A 24636-nucleotide genomic window follows, 5' to 3' on the forward strand; every position below is an offset into this window, starting at 1 on the left:
AAAAAAATCAGAAATGTTCATTTTGAATGTTAAAATGGTGCCGTTGTCTTGAACACTATTCACTATCTCCTTCAGAACCCGTTTTGGTAGTAAAGGCTGAGAACCATTTCAGCAACAAAAGCCGCAGATTGCTTCAATTATGGGGAACGTTTCACAACTGATATCCCTCGCCACCATGATGCACGCTGACCGTTACTATGTTCCTGTAATAACGCATGCATCCTCTAGCTATAAAAGCCAGAGGAGGGACCAAACACATTGAAGGGGAAAGGGAGGACAGAAGAGAAAAAGAGAGAGGGGGAATAGAGGAGAACAGAAGGGAAAAGAAAGAAAAGCTAAGAGATAAAGAGAGAGGAGAGTGAACGAACCACAATCAGAAGGCAGGATGAAGAAGAAGTAAATACAGAGAAGCCGAAGCAGCGTCCTCTGCGGACCACCGCCAGTCTTTCTCTTCCCTGCCACCAGCAGCATCTACATGAAGCCACTGCAGAGAGGTAGGAACACCGTTGACAGGGGGAACAAAAAACAAAGGAAGAAGACAGCATAGCGAAGCAGAGGAGAGAAGACGGAGAATCAACGTCTTCCACACAGCCGACTGCCGCAACACCAACGCCACTGTGAGGCACCAGCACCGTAAACGACAGCGCCTCCATTCCAGGTAATTCTCTTCCCCTTGTCTTAGTTTCCCATTTCATCTTCTTGCATGCAAAACGTGCACAGTGCACGTTTCTGCAAGCAAGAAGAAATAATTACCCTGTTACTGTGCATGAGCACAGTAACTGGGTAATTGTATTTGGGGCTGGTTACACAGTAACCAGTCCGGGTTGACTCAGCCCAGTCTATGTGGTGGTTTGCATTTTATTGGGCTAATCAGTGCCCAGTTTCTTTTTGGGCCGGGTCTGGCCCATTCAAAAAAAAATTAAAAATTATTTCAAAAAAATCCGTGATTTTTCGCAAATTGTTTTACTAAATATTGCTTAGCACTGATTTGTATTTTTATACCGTAAAGATACAAATCAAGTATTAAAATATCTGGTTTTCGTCAAAACATTACAAAATAAAAAAAATGTGTTTTGCTTTCTTACATATGCCCAGTTTCTCAAAGATAAAAATATAAAAAATCATATTGTATTCTCATAAAAAAAAGGGGTTTTAGCATGCATTTTGGCTTTAATAACCAGTTTATTAAAGTCATGAGAACTAGGCTAAGATTTCAAAAATAACAAAAAAAAATATTTTTTTTTCTTTTAATATTAAGGACTACGCGCTTATACATAAGGCGTATTCTTGATATTAAAAAGGTAGTGCTTTTATTAATGTTAGAACGTTTTGGTTTAACCTGATAAGATAAGGATCTCCTTACCAAGGATGACTTTTCTTAAACCATAGACGGACCAACAACTAGAAAACACGACAAGACCTTAGATTTTATCAGACAATTAAATAATGCAGCCTACCTTAGGTAGGGCGTATTTGAGGTGCTAATATCTTCCCTTTATGCAACCAGTCCCCGTACCTGCTCTCCAAGACCAGTTAGGGTTCCTAGTGACCAAAATATTAGGTGGCGACTCCCATTCCATTATGTCCATCCACTAATAAAAGACAAGAAATCCTTGTCTACCCCATTTTTCCTGATTTTACCAGGATACCAATATTCTAGGATTTGAGAGTGGATTTTTCGCTACGACACCGCATACGTGTGACACTGGCGATGGCTCACGATGGCGTTGCCTGCGGTGGCAACTGGGAGGAATTAGTTGCTGCTGTTAGTGGAAGCAAAACTAGTATCGACGATCGTTGGAGGGTGTCTGACGCTGCCAAAACAATGAAGGAGAGAAGCTGGTTTTATAGCTAGGGGGAGGACATTGTTCTTCTCTAGGCAGAGCCAAGGGCTTCTATTTTCTTTTTCTTTCTTTTTAATTTTTTTTGCTCTCTTCTTTGTTTTCTTTTTTGCTTCTTCCTTCTTTTCTCTGTTTCTTTTTTTTTGTCCTCTCCCCCCCACCCTGGTGAGGGGGGGTATTTATATATAGGGGCAAGAGGGAGCGGGAGCTGACCACCCTATTCTTGTCCAAAGCACACCGAAAGGTAGGGTGGCTGGGTGGTCACTTTACAGCTGCTTGAAGGCCACTCAAAAGACCTATTTCTCTACTCCTTTCGAGCAGGCCATAAGAGGGACGTGAGTTGTGTCGTGGAATGGAGACATGGAGGAGAGAGAGAGGGAGCTGAAGCATGCTGTAAAGGAGGGAAGAAAAACCATCCTCCCCGCCTGTAAAACCAGTGCAGGGGAAGAAGATGGTACATAGTACCATCAAAACGGTGTTGTTTCATTTTTTTTATATCAATAAACAAAACGATGTCGTTTCACACAAAACATGTCATTTCATTTAAATGAAACGACGCCATTTTGGCGTTTTAAAAATAACCTTAGAAGTCTTCGTCTCTAAATCAATCCTCAATTTTTAATTTATTCAATTAAGTTCTTAATTGAGATTTTAATTTTAAGAATCAGTTCAATTTCATCCCTTCCAACTTAAATGTCAGCCCTAAAGTTGGCCGCCTTTTTCATTTTGGTCATTGGTTTTGAATTTGTGCATTTTGATCCTTAATTAATGAACAAACTTTTAATTTCTTTAATTTGACCCTGATTCGGTCAATTTCAATCCCTACATTCATGTGCTTTTCTAGTTTGGTCCTTGGTTTTGGATTTTTTGATCAAGTCCTTAATTGCCTATCGAACTTCAATATTTATGCAATTAAGCCCCTGATTTGACCAAAGTAACTCTTACAAATTGCAATTCGACCCTTAAACTTTAATTTCTTCTAATTAAAGCCTAAATTGACTTAAAAAATCATTGTTTCTTGCAATAAAGCCCTCTATAAATTCAATTAAACCTTCAACAAAATCTAACTGAGTCCTTAAATATCCAATTTTGAATTTCTTTTCCTCAAATTAAATTTTCTTTGCCATTATGGTCTTCATTAGTCGAAAATATACTATCAAATTTCAATCTTCATATTTTTGATCCTCCTCAACCAATCTTTGACTATTTTCTGGGCGTTTCGATATCCTCTTCTCAATGATATATTTTTTTTGGTTTTCTTCTAATAATTCTTTATTTTCTCTTTTTCCCCTCTTTCTTTTTGTGTAGGGACCCCAAAAAAAAGGTAATAATAGAAGGGAATCGATTCGTTTAATATTAAAAAAGCATCTCATGTGTAGGTCATAATTCTAAATATTAAATATTGGAGGGGTAAAAAAGGTTGGGAAATCAAAATTGATTGCAAAATTGTCTTCCGAACATTTAAAAATTATTAAAAACTAACGAAGGATGTATTTGGCAAGACGCAAATAAAATGTTTTTATCATGTCCATTTTAACCACGATATCAATTCAAAACAAATTATCATTCATCAACCCAAACAACGCCAAACATCCACACATAGTTTATTAACGTCACCTATTTCGTTCAAATTTCATGCTAATACAAAAAATCAACACTGATCCCAACACAACTCTTGTGCCAGTATTTAATGTCCACAAAGCAATCACAACCCCAAAAAATAAACCCATAATTCAACTCAAATAATCAAATTATTTCAAAAATCCAAACACAAATGAAACCAAATTAATAGTCCAAACAATCCAAATATTATACAAAATAGTAAGCATTTGGTTCCAAAAAATCACAATGTTATAGCAATTTGTCCAAAAAATAATTAGAGATCATGAATCGACCTTTCGAGGTGTTCAAAATATCGAAGGTATACTAAAATATATACTGGAAGACTGCTGGAATAGTGGAGACACATGTACCACTTGCCACCAACACTGTTGGCATGTGGATTCACGCACAGCCGCTGCTAGAGGAGATGAACTGATAGATCCGATACTCCTCTTCCCCCTCTTTGTTCCTACACTAATGGTGAGACAAACAAACATACAAACATACGAGGAAAGAGATCTACTTGGTTAAAGGTTTAGTCCTCTTCTTTTTTCTTCTTCTCTTCTTCCCTTTCTTTATTTTGTGATGATTGGTGTAAAGAAAATAGGTTAGGGTGTTTTTTTTTTTGAGTGGGGAAAGAATGTGAGAAAGATGGTTTTTTGGCTTTTCTTTATTTTTTTGGGTCTCCCCTTTCCCCTCTCTCGTGTGTGTGTGTGTGTGTGTAACCACCTATTTATATGTATAATATTTTGTGGCTTGAAGGCAAAGCAAATCATTGGATTTCAAGAATAAATCTCTACCACTCATTTGTTAACTTGAAAGCAAAGCAAAGAAAAAATAACCCTGGGATTAAAAGAATTGATTGTGGACCATTTGATTAGAAATTGAGTTGCTTGGTGAGAGAGTTGTTAATTTTAGAATTGATCCTCTCTCTTCCACAATTATAAAAAAGATCACTAAAATAATAAATGATTTTTTTTCTTTTTTCTTTTGAAAATTCTTTAGAAAAGACGCTGAAAATGACATAACTAAATCAAGAACATATTTTTTGGGTTTTTTGTTTTGTTTTTGCTATTTTTTTTGTTTTTCAAGTTTTTTCAAAAATAAAATAAAAAAATGAGATAGCATCATGTACTCTAAAAAATATTAATATTTATCAATTCCAATATATATATATATATAAAGTCTGACAAGCAAAATTAATATGATTAAGAGTACTGGAAATCAAAATGAACACAGAATGAATTAAACAGGGAAGTGCGGCTGGGGATAAGCTTTTGAAAAGCAAGGGAGAACAGATAGTTCTCCTTCTTAGAACACAACTTGTGGTAAGCAATGGCTGGGCGGTTTCCAAACAGTTTTCATGAGTAATGCGTTTGTGTGTTTTTACATGGACGTCGAATAATGCACTCTAGTCAAAAGTAGAGTACAGGTGGGCTACTTTTGAGAATACTGCTTGCATCGCAGCAACGTACACGTTAGGACTCCTGCCTTTATCGACGTCCATGTAAAAACACACAAACGCATTACTCATGAAAACTGTTTGGAAACCGCCCAGCCATTGCTTACCACAAGTTGTGTTCTAAGAAGGAGAACTATCTGTTCTCCCTTGCTTTTCAAAAGCTTATCCCCAGCCGCACTTCCCTGTTTAATTCATTCTGTGTTCATTTTGATTTCCAGTACTCTTAATCATATTAATTTTGCTTGTCAGACTTTATATATATATATTCAATTTCAAAATCGGGCTAGATGTTATTACTAAGCTAGTTGAATGCGATCTGTGGGGTAGGTCTTTTTTTTTTAATAAAAAAACCATATCAATATCTTTAATTATGAACTTGCTTATGAATTATGATAATCGATATATATAATTACCAAATTGTATTATATGATTTTATAATTCTAATTTAGAAGGGTGTAATTAAAAAAAAAACAAGGACATGTATAACACAAGTTCCTTTTACTATAACGATTTAAAAAAAAGAAGATATATATATATATATATATGCACCTTTTATATTAATAATAGAAGAAATGCAATATCATGTCGACGTCACTAATTAGCACCACCACTCAACAAATATCGTGCTCCACCTCTTGCATTTCACGATGATTCAATTGCTAATCGAATCTGGGAAAAAATAAAAAAAATCGCAAGTCAAATCATATACGTACATTTATCAAAACATGATAAATGTATTTAACCCACACATGAAACTCATTTATTATATAGACTAAAAGACACTTAAACTAGACTTCAAATAAATAAGATAAATGTATAAAAACTCGATAATTCATGAATGTACAAATACATAAAACTAGTCGGCAACACCTTTTCATTCATATATTTTTCCTTTTTACACAAAACCAGCTTATTGCCGCGACATCCACCAAGATGCAACGGTAAAAAAGTCATTTTTCATTGAATGATAGTCCCTTTCAATTGCAATTCATTTTTTTGGTGTTCTTTAATGTCTGAATTTCAAGATATTTGCAAACAGTAAACATTTCTTGTGGTTCTAATACCATATGAAATGAGATAGTTGACATTAGATTTCATCAGAAAGATTTAAGTTTTAAATTGAATGACTCATTCTTACTGTTTTATAGTATTTAACATAAAACCATTATATGTCATTACTTAATAATTTAAGTTTTTTATTGAAATATTTATTTGATATGATATGAAAATTTAGTTGATTAAACGAAAACTAGTTTAAATATTATTATCTTCATTCTTTCTTATTAAATTAAAAATTATGTATAAGATAATGATTAACTTGTACAAGATTCAACTCTGAAGAAATTTCATTTGAAGAAGGGAGTTGAAGAGTAATATAAAACCATAATAACTTTATCTAACCATTTACAATTTTGAATTAAGATGCATACTTGAGTTTTAAAAGAAAAAAAAACCACAAATTTTCTCCTTTCTTGGATATCACTAGTCCATTGGGCCATGCTCTGCTACGGGTCAGATCAAAGTTTTTTAAATATAAAAAAAAATATAAAGAGTAGGGGATTTTTTTAGCAATTTCATTAAACCTGGGCAATCGGGTAAGTTTTGAAACCCCCTGACCCGACTTTTTACCTAGCATAAGTTTTCGATTAAACCGCACTAGAGCTAACTCAATGTGAATCAATTGATTTTCATAGGTTTAAAGGCAATCTGAATGACCGATAAAAGCATGACTTAGTATATAAAAAAGCATTAGGATGAAAGTTTTTTTAAGTATTGAGACGATGACATATTGGATGACCTCGGTCATCCCGCAACTCAGTTCATAGACTCAACTTGGTTTAATAACTTTATTTTTATTTATTTTTTACTTAATTATATGATAAAAAATAGAAGCTCGCAATTTCAAGCATTAACCCAAAAAATAAATGTTTGTTTGAGACTGTAAAACCCTATACAAAGCAAAAAAACCACTTTGAGAAGTCTATTTCCTAAAAAATCCAATATTGAAAGATGAAATCGAAATAATTTTTCTTTTTAATTATTATCAACATTAATTAAAATATCAATTTTTTTTAATTTTTAACTGAAGAAGGATGAAATTAAAAACAAAATCAAATTTGAGAAATTAATTAAAAAAAATAAAGAATAAAATCAAAAGAAAAATAACTTAAGGGATGATTTGTCATCCCGGAGGGTCAAACATGAATTTACAGGAAAAAAAAAAGAAAAGTTATCGACGATCCCTTGAATGAATGCGCCATATAGGAAGGTGTTCAAGACGAATAGAATAAAAAAACATGATAAGCACATAAAAATAACGTTGTTGAGTTAAAGGCTTTGTCCCCCCACAATTCTATATATTATTTATCTACCGACATCCTTAATTGTCTCACGCAATCATGAAAATTATTTTCCTGACTTTTCACGAGCAATAATGCAATGGAAATACAAGGACATCTTGGCAACTGGACCAGCATGGATAACAAAGAGTAACAAAACAACAAATTATGCTATTGGTTAGGCTACATACAAGGACATCTTGGCAACTGGACCAGCATGGATAACAAATAGGAACAAAACAACAAATTATGCTATTGGTTAGGCTTATTAGGCTTACTATAATGCATGCCGAGAACTATAGGAAAGCTTTTATACAGTGAAGTGTGATGGTAAAAGGTAAGTTCCAATATCAATGATGGATTTGGATGGCAAGAAATCAATTAATATTTCATGAAGAGTTGCATATTATGGAAAGCTTTATAGGAATGATAGGATTACCTTGTATATCATATACTTACCTTGTATAAGATCATAATGTTGTGCAGTGCGTTATATGCTTGTTACTATATACAACCCTACATGTAAATATAAGAGGAGGGCTGCTAATCAGTGATAAAAAAAACCCTTCTGAGTTTAAAGAATTTCGGCCTATCAATATGATTCATGGTATCTGTTGCTATCTAATTTTTAACTCATGTTTTGATAAATTTTCAAAAAAAAAAAAGAGAGAACATGTGGCGATAACATAGAGCATCAATGCTAATATTAAAGAAGCAATATGTTAAGGAGATAATTACTAAATCATATATAATTATTGTAATATAAAAGACCATAGATATATGATTTGATTGGTGCTGGTTATGGAAAATAATTACTGCAATATAAAAGACCATAGATATAAGAATTGTTGGTGCTATTTATAAAAGATAATCTCTGTAATAATTATTGCAATATTTCCTTAAATAACACGTGTAGATATTTTCTATATAAATGAACCTCCAGCCATATGCAAAAGGAAGGGGGAGCAATTTTAAGACAAAAAAAAATTAGGGCAATCACAAAACCCTAAACCCATCTCTTTCAAGCCAGCCGACTATCTACCCTCCTTTGACAACAAAAAAAAAAAGCAGTCGCCGCCCAAGGAAGCCCTCTTCCTTCTCCTCTCAATTGACAAGAGCTCTCTTGCACTCTCTTTTCCCTGCCGCCAGCCAAACAGACCAAGAGGTAAACTCCAAACCACAGCAGCCGCATACTCTCCCTTCCATCTCCCCGATTGCAACTCCCTTTCACTGCCTTTACACTCGTCCCCATCTTCCTCTCCTAATCGCCCCCTCCCTTTAAAAAGAAGAACTAGAGCCGCCCCCTGCTTTTGATTTTTGCTCCCGAGAACCAACACAAGCCTTCCTCTTCTCCGCCCAATAGCCCACAGACGCCGTCCCTTCCTCATCCGCTAGAGCTGCCCACCTTTTTATCTAGCAGCGACGGCCCGCTCCCCGTCAGTAACGCCTTCTTTCCTGATAAGCACCAGTAGAGCCACCACCCTCCTCCGGTCTCCTCAATAATAACGACCAAAATAGTAGCCCGAAAGCCACCACCTTTGGACCCAACAACCAAATCTGCCACTATGGAGTAACCCTCGTTCATAGCAGATCACGACCACCAAAGTAAAGGGTTTTCTTTACGGCAGAACCGTCTACGAAGGAGAAGAAAAGGGGAACCAAGAACATATATAAAAATGAAAAATAAAATGAATCGACTAGCTTGTGTTGCTTTTCTTTTGTAAGTGACATTGGTTCTCACAGCCGGCAGGGAAGGGAAGAAGGGATGAAGTCGTTCCAGATCCCACTATCTCATGGCGTTTTCCTCGTGGTGGCACGTGAACCCACGCGCCGCCAATTGTAGTGGCGCGTGGAACCCACGCGCTACCACTGTTCTTGCCTTCCCAAGAGTATTCCTCTGCAATTCCTGAATATTTGAGGGTCTATTTTGCAATTTCTAAATTGTATCATGTAAAAATGATGTGTGAGTGGAGCATAGTAAAAGTGGATGTGTGTGTATTATTATTTTTTTTTCTCCTTGCAAATTTTGAAAATATATGTGCATGGTTTGTTGTCTTTAATTGTGTTTCATTGTGATACTTGTTCTTTAAAAAAAAAAATGTTTTCCTTGTATGCTGCATAAGGCCAATATCCTAACATATTTCGAATTTGTTTTTTATTTAAAAAAAAATAAATATTCGAAGTTTAAAATAAAATGTGTTTTAGCATGGATTTCTTAAACACAAAAAAATATTTTCTTGCATTCTGGATTTTACAACATGTTTGTAAAACTTCAAAAGGTATTGGCCAATATTACAAAAAATATAAAAATCTTATTTTGGGGGGAATTCATCTATTATTCACCGTTAATATTTGGATAAAGAAATCCCAAAGGGATGAATATCTAAAATATTATGGGGAATAACTTGTTATTATTCACTGTTAATATTTGGATAAAAAAACCCTAAGTGGTAAATATCTAAAATAAATTTCTAGGAATAATAAGTCATCACACATCCTTAAAAGAAGCCTTGATTATAATTGAGGGCATTTTAATTTTTGACTCCACGATTTACGAGCCGTGAGAGTATGAAACACTAAGGCAAAAATAGACTTTTAAAGTGCCTTGAATTTCCTTAGATTTCTAAATTTTTGTCCCTCCTCCTTATGATTTACGAGTTGCAAACTCTTGAAATACTAAGGAAAAAATGAGCTTTTAAAGCACATGGAATCTCCTTGGATTTCTATCTTAATAAATTTAGTTTGAATCAAACACAGATTTCAAGAGATCTGCATTGGTTCTCCTTGGCACTTTGTAGACATATCTAAAGGTATGATCCATATTAGCCAAGGGTTCTTGCTTTTAGACTTTGAACCCAAATCCATTCATCATAACAAACCTATCCTAGGAAAACTAATTAAGAGAACACCAACACTATAGCAATTATAAGGCAAACCAAACACCAAGCAGCTTACCTTAGGTAGGCGTACTAGGGGTGCTAATACCTTCCCTTTATGCAACCAGTCCCTTGCCTTAGAATCTATGAAAGACCAGTTAGGGTTCCTAGTGATCATAATACTAGGTGGCGACTCCGTTTTTCACAAAACAAAGACCCCAGAATCAATCCCCACTCCGGGAAGGGTCGCCGCGACGTGTAGCTGTCGCGAGGGTGCGACAGTATCTATAAAATCAATGCCAAAATTCTTGCGTCTAGATTGAAGTCAGTTATGCAAGACATCATTAGCATTAACCAATTCGCTTTCATAGCAGACAACAATATAACAAATGGCTTCATAATAGCAAATGAGCTAGTCTGTGATTTGAAAAAACAAAAAGCTGAGGTCTGATATTCAAGATTGATTTCCATAAGACCTTCGACTCAGTCTCTTAGGATTACCTAGATGATATCATGGGCTATATAGGGTTGGCAGGAAATAGAGGAACATGATTTATGAATGTCTATCTTCCTCAGAACTCTTGGTTCTCATAAATGGATCTCATTCAAAAGAATTCTCTATTTTGCGAGGACGACATCAAGGAGACCCGATATCCCCTTTTCTTTTTGACTTAGCTGCTGAAGGCCTCTCGGTTCTTTTTTATAGGGCATCTATGAGAAACATTTTTAGAGGGCTACAGTCTGTTTCAGGACCTTTCCTCAGTCACTTGCAATACAAAGAAGACACATTAGTCTTTATCTCGATAGATATTGACCATTTACTTCAAGTCAAAATAATTATGAGATGGTTTGCTCTAAGTTCATGCCTTCACATTAATTTCTATAAAAGCTCTAATATTGACATCAATGTAGAAGATCATTTGTGTTTGAGTTTGGCTAGGATTATTTTCTAAAGGCCTAACTCTCTTCTATGCAATTATCTTAACATGGCACTAGGGGCCAATCCATCTCGCATCTCCACCTAGAAACTAGTTATAGACAAATTTTATAAAAGGCTTAATCAGTGGAAAGGGAGGCTGTTAAGCATGGTTATGTGTTTATGTCTCATCAAAAGTGTTCTCAACTCCCTGTTTATCGATTTTATGTTAGTATTCATGATGTCGAAAGGGGTATGTAGATTACTTTCCTCCATCCAACGATGATTCTTATAGTGTGGCTGCACCAAGCAAAGATATTTTTGTAAGATCCAATAGAGACTGGTGATGCGTGATAAGAAACAAGAAGGCCTTGGTGTAGACTCCCTTATGTCAAAAAATAAAGCCTTATTGCTAAAATGGATTTAGAGACTTTCCTCTTCGGGTTCAGGTTTATGGAAAACCATTATTGTTACTTTGTACAATCCAGTTTTTTAGAATGGGATTCTAATCTTCAATAAGCACCCCTCCAAAATCTAAAGGGATATTATAAACATTCTTCAAACCGATGAGCATCATGTCTTCACAAAACATTGTAAGTTCATTGTGGGCAATGGAAAATTAACATCCTTTTGGCTAGACAATTGGATTGGAGATTTTCCTTTGAAAACCACCTTCCCTAGGCTATATCTTTTGTCTTCCTCAAAATCTTCTTTGGTGGCTGACATGGGTAGATGGATCAATATCTAGACATGGTCCCTGCAATGGCGTCGCTCTTTGTTCCAATTTGAACAAGACTATGTTATGCTTCAGGCTGGACAAGAAAATTTTGGACACTCAATACAAATGGCATCTTAAAAGTAAAATCGTGTTCCAATATAATGGATCGGCTACTCTACGGTGGTGCCCAGTAATTCCGGTCTTCAGTTTGGACATAACACGCCCCCACCAAAAATGCAATTATTCCTTTGGCTTCTTATCCAATACAAAGTATCCACTAGAGATTTCTTGTTTCAACATGACTTCCTTACCCTTTAGCAATCAAGATATGTATTTTTCAATAAAAGCCTGAAATCTTCAAGTCACCTCTTCATCCATTGCAACTTTGCTTGGAATATATGGATGAAATTCCTTTCACAATGGGGTATTAGTAGTGTTTTCCCAAAATCTTTTAATGATATATGCTACCAATGGTTTTCCATAGTGAAAGACAAACAACAAAATCTCTCATGATAGCTTCTTTTCTCCTGCATTATGTGGAATCTTTGGCTTCATCGAAATGATGACGTCTTTAATGGCGCTACCCCAAACCATCAAAGTTGTTTTTCCATGGTCCTCCGAAGTTTCTCATAATGGCTAATGCTTGATTCCAATTATTTGGACCTCGTTGGCGAGAATGTTTATAACAACTATGATGCCAACGGTTCTGCAGAAAGGAGGAGTTGATTTCATTTGTTTTTTTTTCTTTTCCCCTATAATTTCCTTCCCATGTTTCAAAACCTTAAAAGCTTTTTTGCTTTCTTTTTTCTTTCCTTTTCAGCTAGATCTTCTGTAAGCTAGGCTATTATCTTTTTAGCTATTTTCTTAATAATACCATCTATTAACACAACCTCCTAATAATGTTTCTCATATGTACTAGAGAATGCAAATGAAACCTTATTTGTTGGGTCAAGGAGTGTCTATATTTGTTGATGGTTCTTATTCTTGTCCTTCTTCTAATGTTGCTGCCATTGATACAATAACTTCTATGCTTAATCCTTATTTTATTTCATGGAAGCAGCATGATCAAGTAACCATGCACGAGTGCTTTTCTTTCTTCTTTGTTACTGAAATTCTACACCTTATGGTTGATCGTTACACATCACACAGTATATGGAAGACCCTTGAAAAGGCTTTTACCTCACCATCACATACAAGGATTATGATACATGGCTCATTCCAAGACCTATGCCAAGGTGATGATTATGTTAGTACTTATCTACAAAAAGCAAAGGTCTTGTTTTATGAGCTAGATTTTTGTTATGCTCCTTGCGTGTATTTTTGTTATGCTCCTTGCATGTTTTTGGTTATAGTACCTCTCATTTGAGTTATAGATGTCTTAATTTGTCTTCCAATTAAATATACATTGCACATCATACTCACTTTCATGGAAATGTGTTTCCTTTTCATATTCTGAATAGACAACACCAATGCCTCCCTCATGTGTGACCATATCCCTACCAGTTTTGACATCCTTTCCATCACTTATGGCTTCCACATTGTCTCCACCAAACACAAACCCCAAGTCTAGTCCCTCATCTACGGCTTCCACCTATCCTCACACTATGAGAATCCCCATGGACAATCCATCAAAATACCTCACTACCTCTTCTCACACTATGACAAACCCCGTAGTAACTACCTCCACAGTTTATTCCAATGAGTAGTAGTCATAATGTTTCATCTCTAATCTACTCCTCTTTTCTTGATCACTCTCTATACATGGTTTCTGCTTCTTAAGTACCGTGTCCCTCCAATTCAGGTCACATTCTTCATTTGTATTATCTCTTATACCATAGTCTAGTCCAACATTGGGTTCTCTCTCATCTAGGTCTCCTCTTGGGTTAAATCCAGTGTTGATTTTTCTAACTTTAATCTTCAACAGGTTTCGGCCAGTACTTCCATTCCACAGTTGCCCTCTCGGTTGCATCCCATGGTCCTTCATATATGGCAACCCAAACATGCTAACCTTAATATGTCAATGCCTGTAGATTTTTTGCTTAAATCTTCTCCTGATTAGGAACCCTTTACTTTCAAAGAAGCTGCCAAATATTTAGCAGAGCAGTAAGCAATGCAAGATGAAATTAAGGCTTTCCACTCAAATGGTACATGAACTCTTGTTCCTTATCTTCCATCTATGAATGTTGTTGATAGTTGTTAGGTGTATAAAAGTAAGAGGCTAGCATATGGCAATATTAAAAGATATAAAACTCGTCTAGTTGCGAGATGATTTACTTAGTAAGAAGGAATTAATTATTTAAAGACTTTCAATCCTGGAGTTAAGCTTGTTTTTGTGAGTTTAGTACTTACTATTGTTGTGTACTAAAAAATAAAAAATAATAATCTAGTACAACAAAAACAAATAAACTACCTAAGATTTCTTATTACACCACAATTTGATGCCATTATAAGATCTTAAGAGGTCATTTCTTGTATAAGTGAAGTTTGAATCCAGAGTATGCAACCAAATAGCAACCCGATGAAGTATGGTGAAGAAACAATCAAACAAGCTTCTAGTTCCCTCCTCAAAAACAATTTTGTTTCTCAACAACCAAATACCCCAAGTAGTACTATTGGAGATTAGTCTCCAAGCTAATCTTTGAAATTTTCCTTGCACCATTCCAGGCCACTGTGGAAGTAGCGAGTCTAGTATGCTCAGTAAATAACATTGGATACCCCACCAATCCAAAAATTTCATCCAAACACTCCTAGAAAAGTTACAATGTATAAAAAGGTGCTCTAAAGTTTCCAAATCTGAGCTGCAAAAGATACACGAATCTTGTGTGGTAGGCAAAACATTCCGGTGAAGGAGAAAAGCTCTTGTACTAACTTTGTCCTAAACTGCCAACTAGAGGAACACCTGAACTTTCGAAGGGGCCTCTTTAATCCAAATGTTGGCTTAAAAAACTCTATCATTAGTAGAGGAAGTACTATCAATTAGGGTGCAACATAACTTAACTGAAAAGCTTCAATCAGAATCCATCGGTGGTTACTAATGTATCTTGGTAATACACCTATTTCATGGAAGTTCGTGAAGCAAAGATTAGTGGCTCGGTCTTCGACTGAACCAAAGTATAAGGCTTTTGTTGATGGTACTGTTAAGATTTTGTGGCTTCACTTTTATATCTTCGGGTTTCTCCTACTCCTATGACTGTTTTTTGGTGTGATAATTTGAGTGCTACTTATTTATCTGTGAATCCTATATTTTCAGGAGGAGGGCTGCTATCTATTAACACATCCTCCTAGTATATTGAGAAACCTTGTCTCCTATATCTCTTAACTTTGCCAGATTGGAATTCAATTATAGAGCTAGTTTTACATCGTCTTGCTTTATGGTTGATGAAGACAGTTGATGGAAACTTTATGTACACGGGTTTGGACTTGTTCAGAGGATAGATCCGAAGGTGTAGTGAATTTGACAAATAAGCAACCACCCTTCTAAGAGAGTGTGTTGTCTCTTTTCTAGCTTAGACAAGTTTTGATTAGACTTTTCATGGCTTACCCTTCTCCTTTGTATTTCAGACTATATGGTTTCTGCTTTGCTAGTTCACCATCAACTTCCTGGCACTAGCTATTATAATATATCCTCATGATTATTATATATATAAAAAAAATACAAAATAACCATTTAAATTGAAAGAACCAATGAATAAAATGAAAATAACATGGGTGTTCTTCTAACTATCCATTGCCTATATATATAACACCAAGACACTCCTAAACCAAGCAATCAACTCACAGAACAGGACTTCAAAAACTACCAGCAATGTTGAAGCCTCAAGTTTATCAACAATCAAACCCTACAAGAGCTCTCTTGCGATTTACCAAACAATTCATCCCTGGAAATGACCATTCTTCTTTCCATTTAAAACCAAGACCCAAAGCACAAAAACACTTTAAAACTGGCTTTAAACCTAGAAGTTCTAAAGCTATAGCAAGTCTGTCGCAGGATACTAAAATTAAGGTTAAAGCCATTGTGAAGGTGAAACGAAATGTTGGTGGGCTTCTAACAAGCCTAGGGATTGATCAAGGACTGAATGACATTCAAGACTTGCTGGGGAAAACAATCTTGTTAGAGCTTATTAGTGCCGAGCTTCATCCCAGTAAGTATTCAAGCCATAGCATAATATTATTTCAAAATTACTTTTTCCTTCGTTCCAATCCAAAAAAAAAATGCATTTTTTTATACTGAACTTCATTCTAATCCAAAAAAAAAACAAATCATTATTAATATTGAACTTTGAGATCTAATTAATTTTGTGAAAAGAATCTATGCATGAATTTTGAGATCTAATTAATTTTGTGGGGATACAGACATGAAGCTTAGTTATATATCACAATTAATTTGGTTCCACATTTTTTTGGAAGAGAGTGAGCTAGAGAAGCCAACAATTAAAGGGTATGCACACCGGAGATTAAGCCAAGCAAATGAGTACGTCAAATATGAAGCAGGCTTCGAGGTTCCACTGGATTTTGGAGAGGTTGGTGCTATTTCTGTTGAAAACGGGTACCATACGGAGGTGTTCCTTCAAGAGATTGTCCTTAATGGCTTACCACAAGGCAACATCAATGTAACTTGTGGCTCATGGATACATTCCAAGTATAAAAATAATCGGAAAAGAGTCTTCTTCACTAACAAGGTCAGTATGCATCCGTCGCATACATAAAAGTACATAATCTTAAATTTTCTGCATTCTAATGGCCACATAAATCTTTTCAAAGAATGATCCAAATTCCTTTTTTTTTTTTGGGTTTATTTTATACACACCCAATTTTGGATTCATAATAATGTCAAAAGATGGTAAAACAAAACAATTAAGTCGTCACTATATATATATAAGTGCTATATTTTTTCATAACAAAACACATTTGTCACAGATATTTGCTTATTTGTAACCAAATATTCGATCGCAAAAATGGCTTTTTTTTAAGTGATATAAATGTTATTTTTTGGAATATTAGAAAGTTCAATAGCTATTTCTTAGAACCCTTTCTATATTACTCTATAATTTTTGTTTTAAAGGTAAGGCTATTCAAGTACCGAAATTACTGGGCTTGTAAAGGTATCTTTCTTTACAGTCAACTAAAAACGTTAGGAAGTCCATCTAAGTGGTGGCTCAGTGATAATAGCTTGGGACCAAGAGGTTTGTTTACTCTGTGGTCTCAGGTTCGAGCTCTGTGGTTGCTCATATGATGGCCACTGGAGGCTTACATGGTTGTTAACTTCAGGGCCCGTGGGATTAGTCGAGGTGCGCGTAAGCTGGCCCGGACACTCACGTTAAACTAAAAAAAAAAAAAAGTTATGAAGTCGTCTAGTACCTGTGTACTACTCGTCGGGTACAGACTACACGTGATCATTTAAAGTTCAACTTCTTTAGGGACAAAATTTTGGGTAATCCTAGACGTGAAAAACAAATTTGTTGGACTAATCTCCAGTCCAGATGATGGTGAAAGGCCACCCAAATTCTGCACAAAAAAAAATAAAAATAAAAAACTACTGCCACCATTGTACTAAGATTTATATTATTGATTTCAAATTTTAATATAAATTTATTTTTTACGATCAATTTAGTGTGTGTGATTTGTGAAACAGTCATACGTACCATCACAAACACCAAGTGGTTTAAGAAGACTGAGAAAGGAAGAGATCATAATCTTGCGAGGCAATGGCCTAGGAAAACAGCAAGCTGGTGATAGAATATATGACTATGATGTTTATAATGATATTGGTGATCCTGATAAAAGTTCAGAACTAGCAAGACCGGTACTCGGTGGTAAAAAACTCCCTTACCCTAGACGTTGCCGAACCGGCCGGCCTCGAAGTGAGATAGGTAAGAAACATACGGATCGAGTTGAATTCTCATAATTATTTTCTGCATATCATGCTTGCATAGAGGTAATTTTGAATTGATAATTCCCTATTAAAAAAAAAATATCGCTAGGAATTTGTTCTTTATCTGCATTATAGTGCTCAACATAATGAAGGAAACTTACAGGAATATTTGTAAAGTCTTATCTTCTATTAATCTTTTTAATACAAGTTTAGGCAAGTGGGAATTAGTGTTTCCACTAGTCATTTTATTTCAAAGGGTATGAACAGCTGCCATCATGCATACAGATCCAACATCAGAGATAAGGAAAGGTGATTTCTACATCCCTAGAGATGAAGCATCCTCAGAAGTAAAGCAGATAACATTCTATGCCAAGACATCTGTCTCATTAATCCAAGCATTCGTGCCTTCTATAGGTAATGCCATTACCTGTGCTGATCATGGATTCGAATACTTTACATCAATAGAATCCCTTTACGATGAAGAACTTGAATTGCCTCCCCTTCCAAATGAAGGGTTGTGGAAAACATTGTTGCCCCAACTTTTCAAGGCTATCAATATCCCCAACGGAGAAGATATGTTGCGCTTTGAGATGCCTAAAACAATGAAGAGTATGAACACATTCTTCTTATCCTGGATTTCTTGCATATAAATCTCACTCAGTAATGGAGGTTTTTTTATTTTTTAGGAGATAAATTCTGTTGGCTTAGGGATGGAGAATTCGGTCGACAGATTCTTGCGGGTCTCAACCCATTTAGCATCAAATTGGTCATGGTATACAAAATAAATATGTATACAATATACTTATATTTTTGTTTAATTTACGTCGTGACGACTGCAAGCTTTGTTTGACAAGATGCAAAAGGTCATGCAACAATATTCATCCGTAATTGCTTACAGCAATGGATAAATTTGTGCAGGAATGGCCAATAAATAGTAAACTTGACCCTCAGATCTATGGACCCCCAGAGTCTATGTTAACTACAGAACTAATAGAGGCACAGATTGGAGGATTAATTAAAGTCCATGAGGTAAGTGCTGATTACAAAATCATAACAAAAATCCTACTGTGCTCTACATTCTAATACACTGTCATACATACGAGACAATATTCAGGCCATAAAACAAAGGAAGTTGTTCATCCTAGATTACCATGATCTCTTGTTACCATTTGTGAGCAAAGTAAGAGAAATTGAAGGAACAACGTTATATGGTTCAAGAACATTGTTCTTCCTAACCCCAGAGGGCACATTAAGGCCACTAGCTATTGAACTGACTCGCCCGCCGATTGATGGGAAGCCTCAATGGAAGCAGGTATTTACACCATGTGACCATTCCACTGGTTTGTGGCTTTGGATACTGGCCAAAGCACACGTGCTTGCTCATGACTCTGGTTATCATCAACTTGTTAGTCACTGGTACGCGCCTATAAATTCATTTTAATTTAACCAAAACTAGGCCAGGTTCAACAGTACTTCAGTAACACCAGTTTTGTTCGTTGGAGTTGTTTTTTTATTGCATTAACAAAGAGCTCATTAAGATGTTTACTTTTGCAGGTTAAGAACGCATTGTGTGACCGAACCTTACATAATTGCAACACATCGGCAGCTCAGCGTTATGCATCCGATTTTTAGACTTCTACATCCTCATTTCCGCAACACAATGGCGATCAATGCTCTTGCTCGAGAATCTCTAATAAATGCTGGTAGTATCATTGAGTCTTCATTCTCACCTGGGAAGTATTCCATGGAGATTTGCTCTTTTGCTTATGATCAGCTGTGGCGGTTTGACAATGAGGCACTACCAAATGACCTGATCAGCAGGTAACGTCACCAAGATTTTTGTTTCAAATCTTTGTACTGTCTGAAGCAATATCTTCAGGTTATAATTTCATTATCTATTTTGTTTAATTTCCAGAGGAATGGCTATAGAAGATCCAACCGCTCCACATGGCCTCAAACTTACAATCGAAGACTACCCTTTTGCCAACGATGGTTTAATCTTATGGGATGCCATCAAACAATGGGTTAGCGACTATGTTCATCACTACTACCCTGATCCAAGCTTCGTATCTTCTGACGAAGAGCTCCAAGCTTGGTGGACAGAAATTCGGACAGTAGGCCACGCAGACAAGAAAGATGAACCATGGTGGCCAGAACTCAGAAGTCCACATAACCTTATCGATATCCTCACCACTATCATTTGGGTGGCCTCAGGTCACCATGCGGCAGTGAACTTTGGGCAATATACATACGCAGGCTACATTCTTAACAGGCCTACCATTGCTAGAATAAAAATGCCAACTGAAGACCCCACGGATGAAGACTGGAATCGTTTCTTGGAAAAACCGGAATCTGTACTTTTGGAAACTTACCCTTCAAAACTTCAGGCAACAACAGTAATTGCTTCTTTGTATGTGTTGTCCTACCATTCTCCTTATGAGGAATATATTGGGGAGCATATAGAAGCATCATGGGCTGATGATCCAATTATAAAGACAGCTTTTGAAAAGTTCAATGGGAAGTTGAAGGAGTTAGAACAAATAATCAATCAAAGGAATGCTAACCCAGAATTAAAGAACAGAAATGGAGCTGGAATTGTGCCATATGAGCTCATGATACCGTTTTCTAAACCAGGGGTAACAGGAAAGGGTGTTCCATATAGTATTTCCATTTGAAATATTTTAAAACTAGATTACACTTAATGTTGATAAGATTTCTGTGTTTGATGAGAATATTTGGAGAAATTAACAACAGATATATCTGAACTTCACTTTTGTGTCATCACTTTTCCTTAGCATTAAAACATGAACTCAAACTAGCAAGCATTTCATATTTAGCAGAACAAATAAGTAAAATAATCGTTTTCTTTTCGATAAAAATGATTGGAATACTTAATTAAAAACTAGAAAACGAAAAGTACATATGCATTTGAAGTCAGATTACAGCGTTTTAAATTTGAGCTCACCTTGTACATTTGAAATATCAAAAGAAGGCATGACAACTCGTATCTTTTTACATTGTTTCATAAAATTGACAAATACAAACGGAAATACTGACGAAAAAATTACATCGGTATATTATAATGACCTTTACAGACAAAGTTTTTCATCCGTATCCATCGGTAAACACTGACAGAAAAATTCTCTTAGTGTATACCAAGGAAATGACAAAGGGTATTACAGTAGGATTAAAAAAACCAAATCGTGCAGTGACGTGATATTTTTACCGACAAAATAACTGATGGAGTTACTAACAGAATAATTTCACCGGTAATGCCATCATTGATACTTAATTTATGACCTGTCGATTGATTCTCCTTTCTCTCTCCTTCATTTCTCCTTCCTTATGCATTTTTTCCTGTAACAAATAGCCGTCATCCCCCCAATTTCAACACAATTCAACCTTCCACAACAAATTCGGCCACTACAACACTTAGTTTGTCAGTATTTGTGTTTTGATTCAAGTTTTATTGAGGATTCTCCATGTCGCACGGGTGCGGCATCACGTCGATCGTCCTCCTAATGCTATTGTATCAAGAAATGGGGGAGACAAAGAATTCTTGTCTTATTATAAGTGGAAAGAGGGAATGAGAGTCGTCACCTGGTATTTAGTCAGTAAGAACCCTGACTAGTCTAAAAAATCAAGCACGAGGACGGGTTATGTAGAGGGACAGTATTAGCACCCCTTGTACGCCTTACCTAAAGTAAATTGCATTTTTTAATTGTTTTATTAAACTAGTTGTCTGGTTGTTAGGCTGTCTAAGGTTGAAGACAAGTCCTCCTCAATAAGGAAATCCTTATTTTATCAAATAAAAGCCTAATTGTTCTAATGTCAATATATAAAAAAATTATTTAATATCAGGAATACGTCTTACGCATAAGTTTGTAATCCTAGATACTAAAAGAAAACAAAATAATTTTTCTGGTATTTTTGAAATATGGACCTAATTCTCATGATTTTAATAAACTAGTTATTAAAGTCCAAAATGCATGTTAATACATTTTTTTTAATTTTTTGTTTGAAAATATGATATGAATATGTTTTATATTTTTGAGAGACTTGGCCATATGCATGAAAACAAGATTTTTTTTTTGTTTTTTCTATATTTTATTTGGCAACATTTCGGAGAAATCGAGTATTTTAATACTAGATTTGTATCTTTACACTATAAAAATACAAACCAGTATTAATCAAAATTGGTAGAAAATTCTACGATAAAATCACAATTTTTTTAAAAGGATTTTTGGAATTTGTTTTGTTTTTAATTAATATATAATATCATATTATATAATATTATTATATTATAATAATATAACGGGATTGGCCGAACCCAATTATATGGGTTGAGCCCACCCTGGTTGGGTCGAGACCAGCCCAAAAGAAATTCGGCTAAGGTCGGCCCAACAAGTCCTTTACTTCTAAGGTGATTGGGTCGGACCTAGCGTAGTCATTTTGGTCTGGGCCATCACTGGTCTGACCAAGAAACAGTGGAGAAGGCAGAAGAAGGGGAACCTGACCTACGTTGGCTCACAGTGATGCTGGTGGCAGCGACAAGGAAAGTAGGCGGTGGTTCCAGGCGTTATGTAAAGAAAATGGTGGCTACTGTTGCGATTCTTTTTCTTCCCTGTGCGGAGGCACAAACTTCTTCTTTTTCTTTCTTATTTGTCTCTGTTTTCTCTTCTCTCTTCTATCATTTTTTTATTTCTTCCCTTCCCTTTCTTTATTTCCTTTCCTTGTTTTCCCCTGTTTTTTCCTCTCTCTTTGTTTCTCTTCTTGTTTCGTTCTTTTCCTACCTTTTTTCTCTATTTTTTTAATTTGTCTTTTCTTTGTTTTTTCATCCTCTCCTCCCCCTCCTCACTGCCTAGTGAAGGGGGGTATTTATAAGGGACAGGGGTAGAGGGAGCCACCCTACCCCTTCATCACATGTCGAAGGGGTAGGGTGGCTGGGGCGGTCATTGTGCAGCCGCCTAGAGCCAACCACAGGGCTTATTTCCTTTGCCCCTTTCATCATGGTGGTAGGCCATGATGGGGTGTGGGTTGTGTTAGGGTTTCTGGGCAAGTGAGGGAGAGGGAGAGAGAGAGAGAGGCTCTGCAAATTAGGGGAAGAAAAACCTTATTCCCCTGCCTTTACACGTTTAGGAGAAGAAAAGGGTGTATAGTGCTGTCAAAATTACACCGTTTGCTTTTTTTTTTTTTTTGTAATGAACAATGAGTGAAGCAACATTTTTTTTGTACAAAATGTGTCATTTCATTTAAAAGAAAAAGGCGCCAAAAAGTGTTTATTTCCAAATTAGTCCTTAATTTTTAATTTATTCAATCAAGTCCTCAATTGAGATTTGATTTTAAGAATCAATTCAATTGCATCCCTGCCAAATCAAAATGTCATCCCTGAAGTTGGCCGCCATTTCCATTTTGGTCCTTGGTTTTGAATTTGTGCATTTTTACTCTCAATTGATCAACAAACTTTCAATTTCTTCAATTTCACCCCTCATTCAGCCAATTTCAGCCCTATTTACGTGCTTTTTCCAGTGTTTTGGATTTCTTCAATCAAATCCCTAATTGCCCATAAAACTTCAATATTTATGGAATTAAGCCCTTGATTTGACCAAATTTACTCTTAAAAATTGTAATTCGACCCCTAAACTTTAATTTCTTTCAATTAAAGCCTAAATTGAATTAAAAATCAATTTTTCTTACAATCAAACCCTTCATAAACTCAATTAATCTTTCAACAAAATCTAATTGAGTCCTTAAACATGATTTTGGACTTTTCTTTCTCAAATTAAATTTTCTTTGTCAATAGGGCCTTCATTAGTCAAAAATATACTGTTAAATTTCAATCCTTGTATTTTTGAACTTTCTCAACCAATCTTTGGTCATTTTCTGGGTATCCCTGTGTCCCCTGCTCATTGCTATATATATTTTTTTGTTTTCTTCCGACAATTGTTTTTTGATTTTTTTTCTTTTTTCTCTTTTTTGTGTGAGGAGCCAAAATGGGTAACAACACTCCACTTTTAGTAAATCTACCCTTTTTTTATTTGAACTCAATTTTAAAATATTTATTTTTTTTCGTATTTTTTGTAGTATATGTATTTTGTTTGGGTGTTGTTTTATAGTTTTTTCTCATACAAATTTGTTGTATGGATTTATGATTTGTACATGTTAGGGTTTATTTTAGATTTTGTAAAATTATAGTTGTTTGTAAATTGATGAAACTTATGTTGAATTTTTTACTTAGGTGTTTTGTGATGAAATAAATAATGGCTTATTAACGCGTCTGTTTTATATTTTGTCAATTTTATTGTCAAGTTGAAATTTTTGGTAATGTGTAGAAATTTGAATTTATGTATATAATTGATAATGAATTAAGAGTACTATTAAAATAGATTGAATACGTTTAAGCTAAATCAATATTTTTGAAAATTATTTAGTTAACGTAGTTAATTAATGCATGTTGTCATCATTATTTTATATAGGTTTGATATAAGTTGTCGCACGTGAGCGACGTCGCGGCGATCGTCCACCCACAAAAAATGTAATATGGGGGATATATATCTGGTCAATGTAGGGAGACAAGGAATTCGTTGTCTCTTAGCAGTGAAAAATGGTGTGGGAGTCGCCACCTAGTATTTTGGTCACTAAGAACCCTAACTGGTCTCAGAGATCGGGTACGGGGACTGGTTGCGTAAAGGGAAGGTATTAGCACCCCAAATACGCCCTACCTAAGGTAAGCTGCATCGTTTAATTGTCTGATAAAATTTAAGGTGTTTTCGTTGTGTTTCCTAGTTGTTGGTCCGTCTATGGTTCAAGAAAAGTCCTCCTTAATAAGGAGGTCCTTATTTTATCGGGTAAAACCTAACCGTTCTAGCGTCTATGTAAAAAAACATATTTTTAATTTCAGGAATACGTTTTACGTATAAATTCGTAATCCCATATACTAACAGAGGACAAAAAGATTTTTTAGAATTTTTGGAATATTGGCCTAGTTCTCATGGCTTGAATAAACTGGT

General features: G+C 35.5%; 1 protein-coding gene across 2 annotated transcripts; it reads left to right on the forward strand.

Moving 5' to 3' along the window:
• The first annotated feature begins 15498 nt into the window (after positions 1-15498).
• On the forward strand, positions 15499-20396 carry LOC7496049 (linoleate 13S-lipoxygenase 2-1, chloroplastic). Of its 2 annotated transcripts, XM_024607557.2 has the most exons (10): positions 15499-15896; positions 16162-16433; positions 17387-17624; positions 17912-18040; positions 18140-18235; positions 18313-18398; positions 18545-18655; positions 18741-19042; positions 19181-19447; positions 19542-20396. In XM_024607557.2, exons 1-10 carry the CDS (start codon positions 15560-15562, stop codon positions 20299-20301), a joined length of 2598 nt encoding a protein of 865 aa, XP_024463325.1. In that variant the 5' UTR covers positions 15499-15559; the 3' UTR covers positions 20302-20396. The 2 variants fall into 2 exon arrangements, with proteins under 2 accessions (XP_024463325.1, XP_002299250.1); XM_002299214.4 differs by having other exon boundaries at positions 17912-18235.
• Positions 20397-24636: the final 4240 nt, after the last annotated feature.

This window comes from Populus trichocarpa, chromosome 1, assembly GCF_000002775.5.
Source record: "Populus trichocarpa isolate Nisqually-1 chromosome 1, P.trichocarpa_v4.1, whole genome shotgun sequence".
Lineage (NCBI taxonomy): Eukaryota > Viridiplantae > Streptophyta > Magnoliopsida > Malpighiales > Salicaceae > Populus > Populus trichocarpa.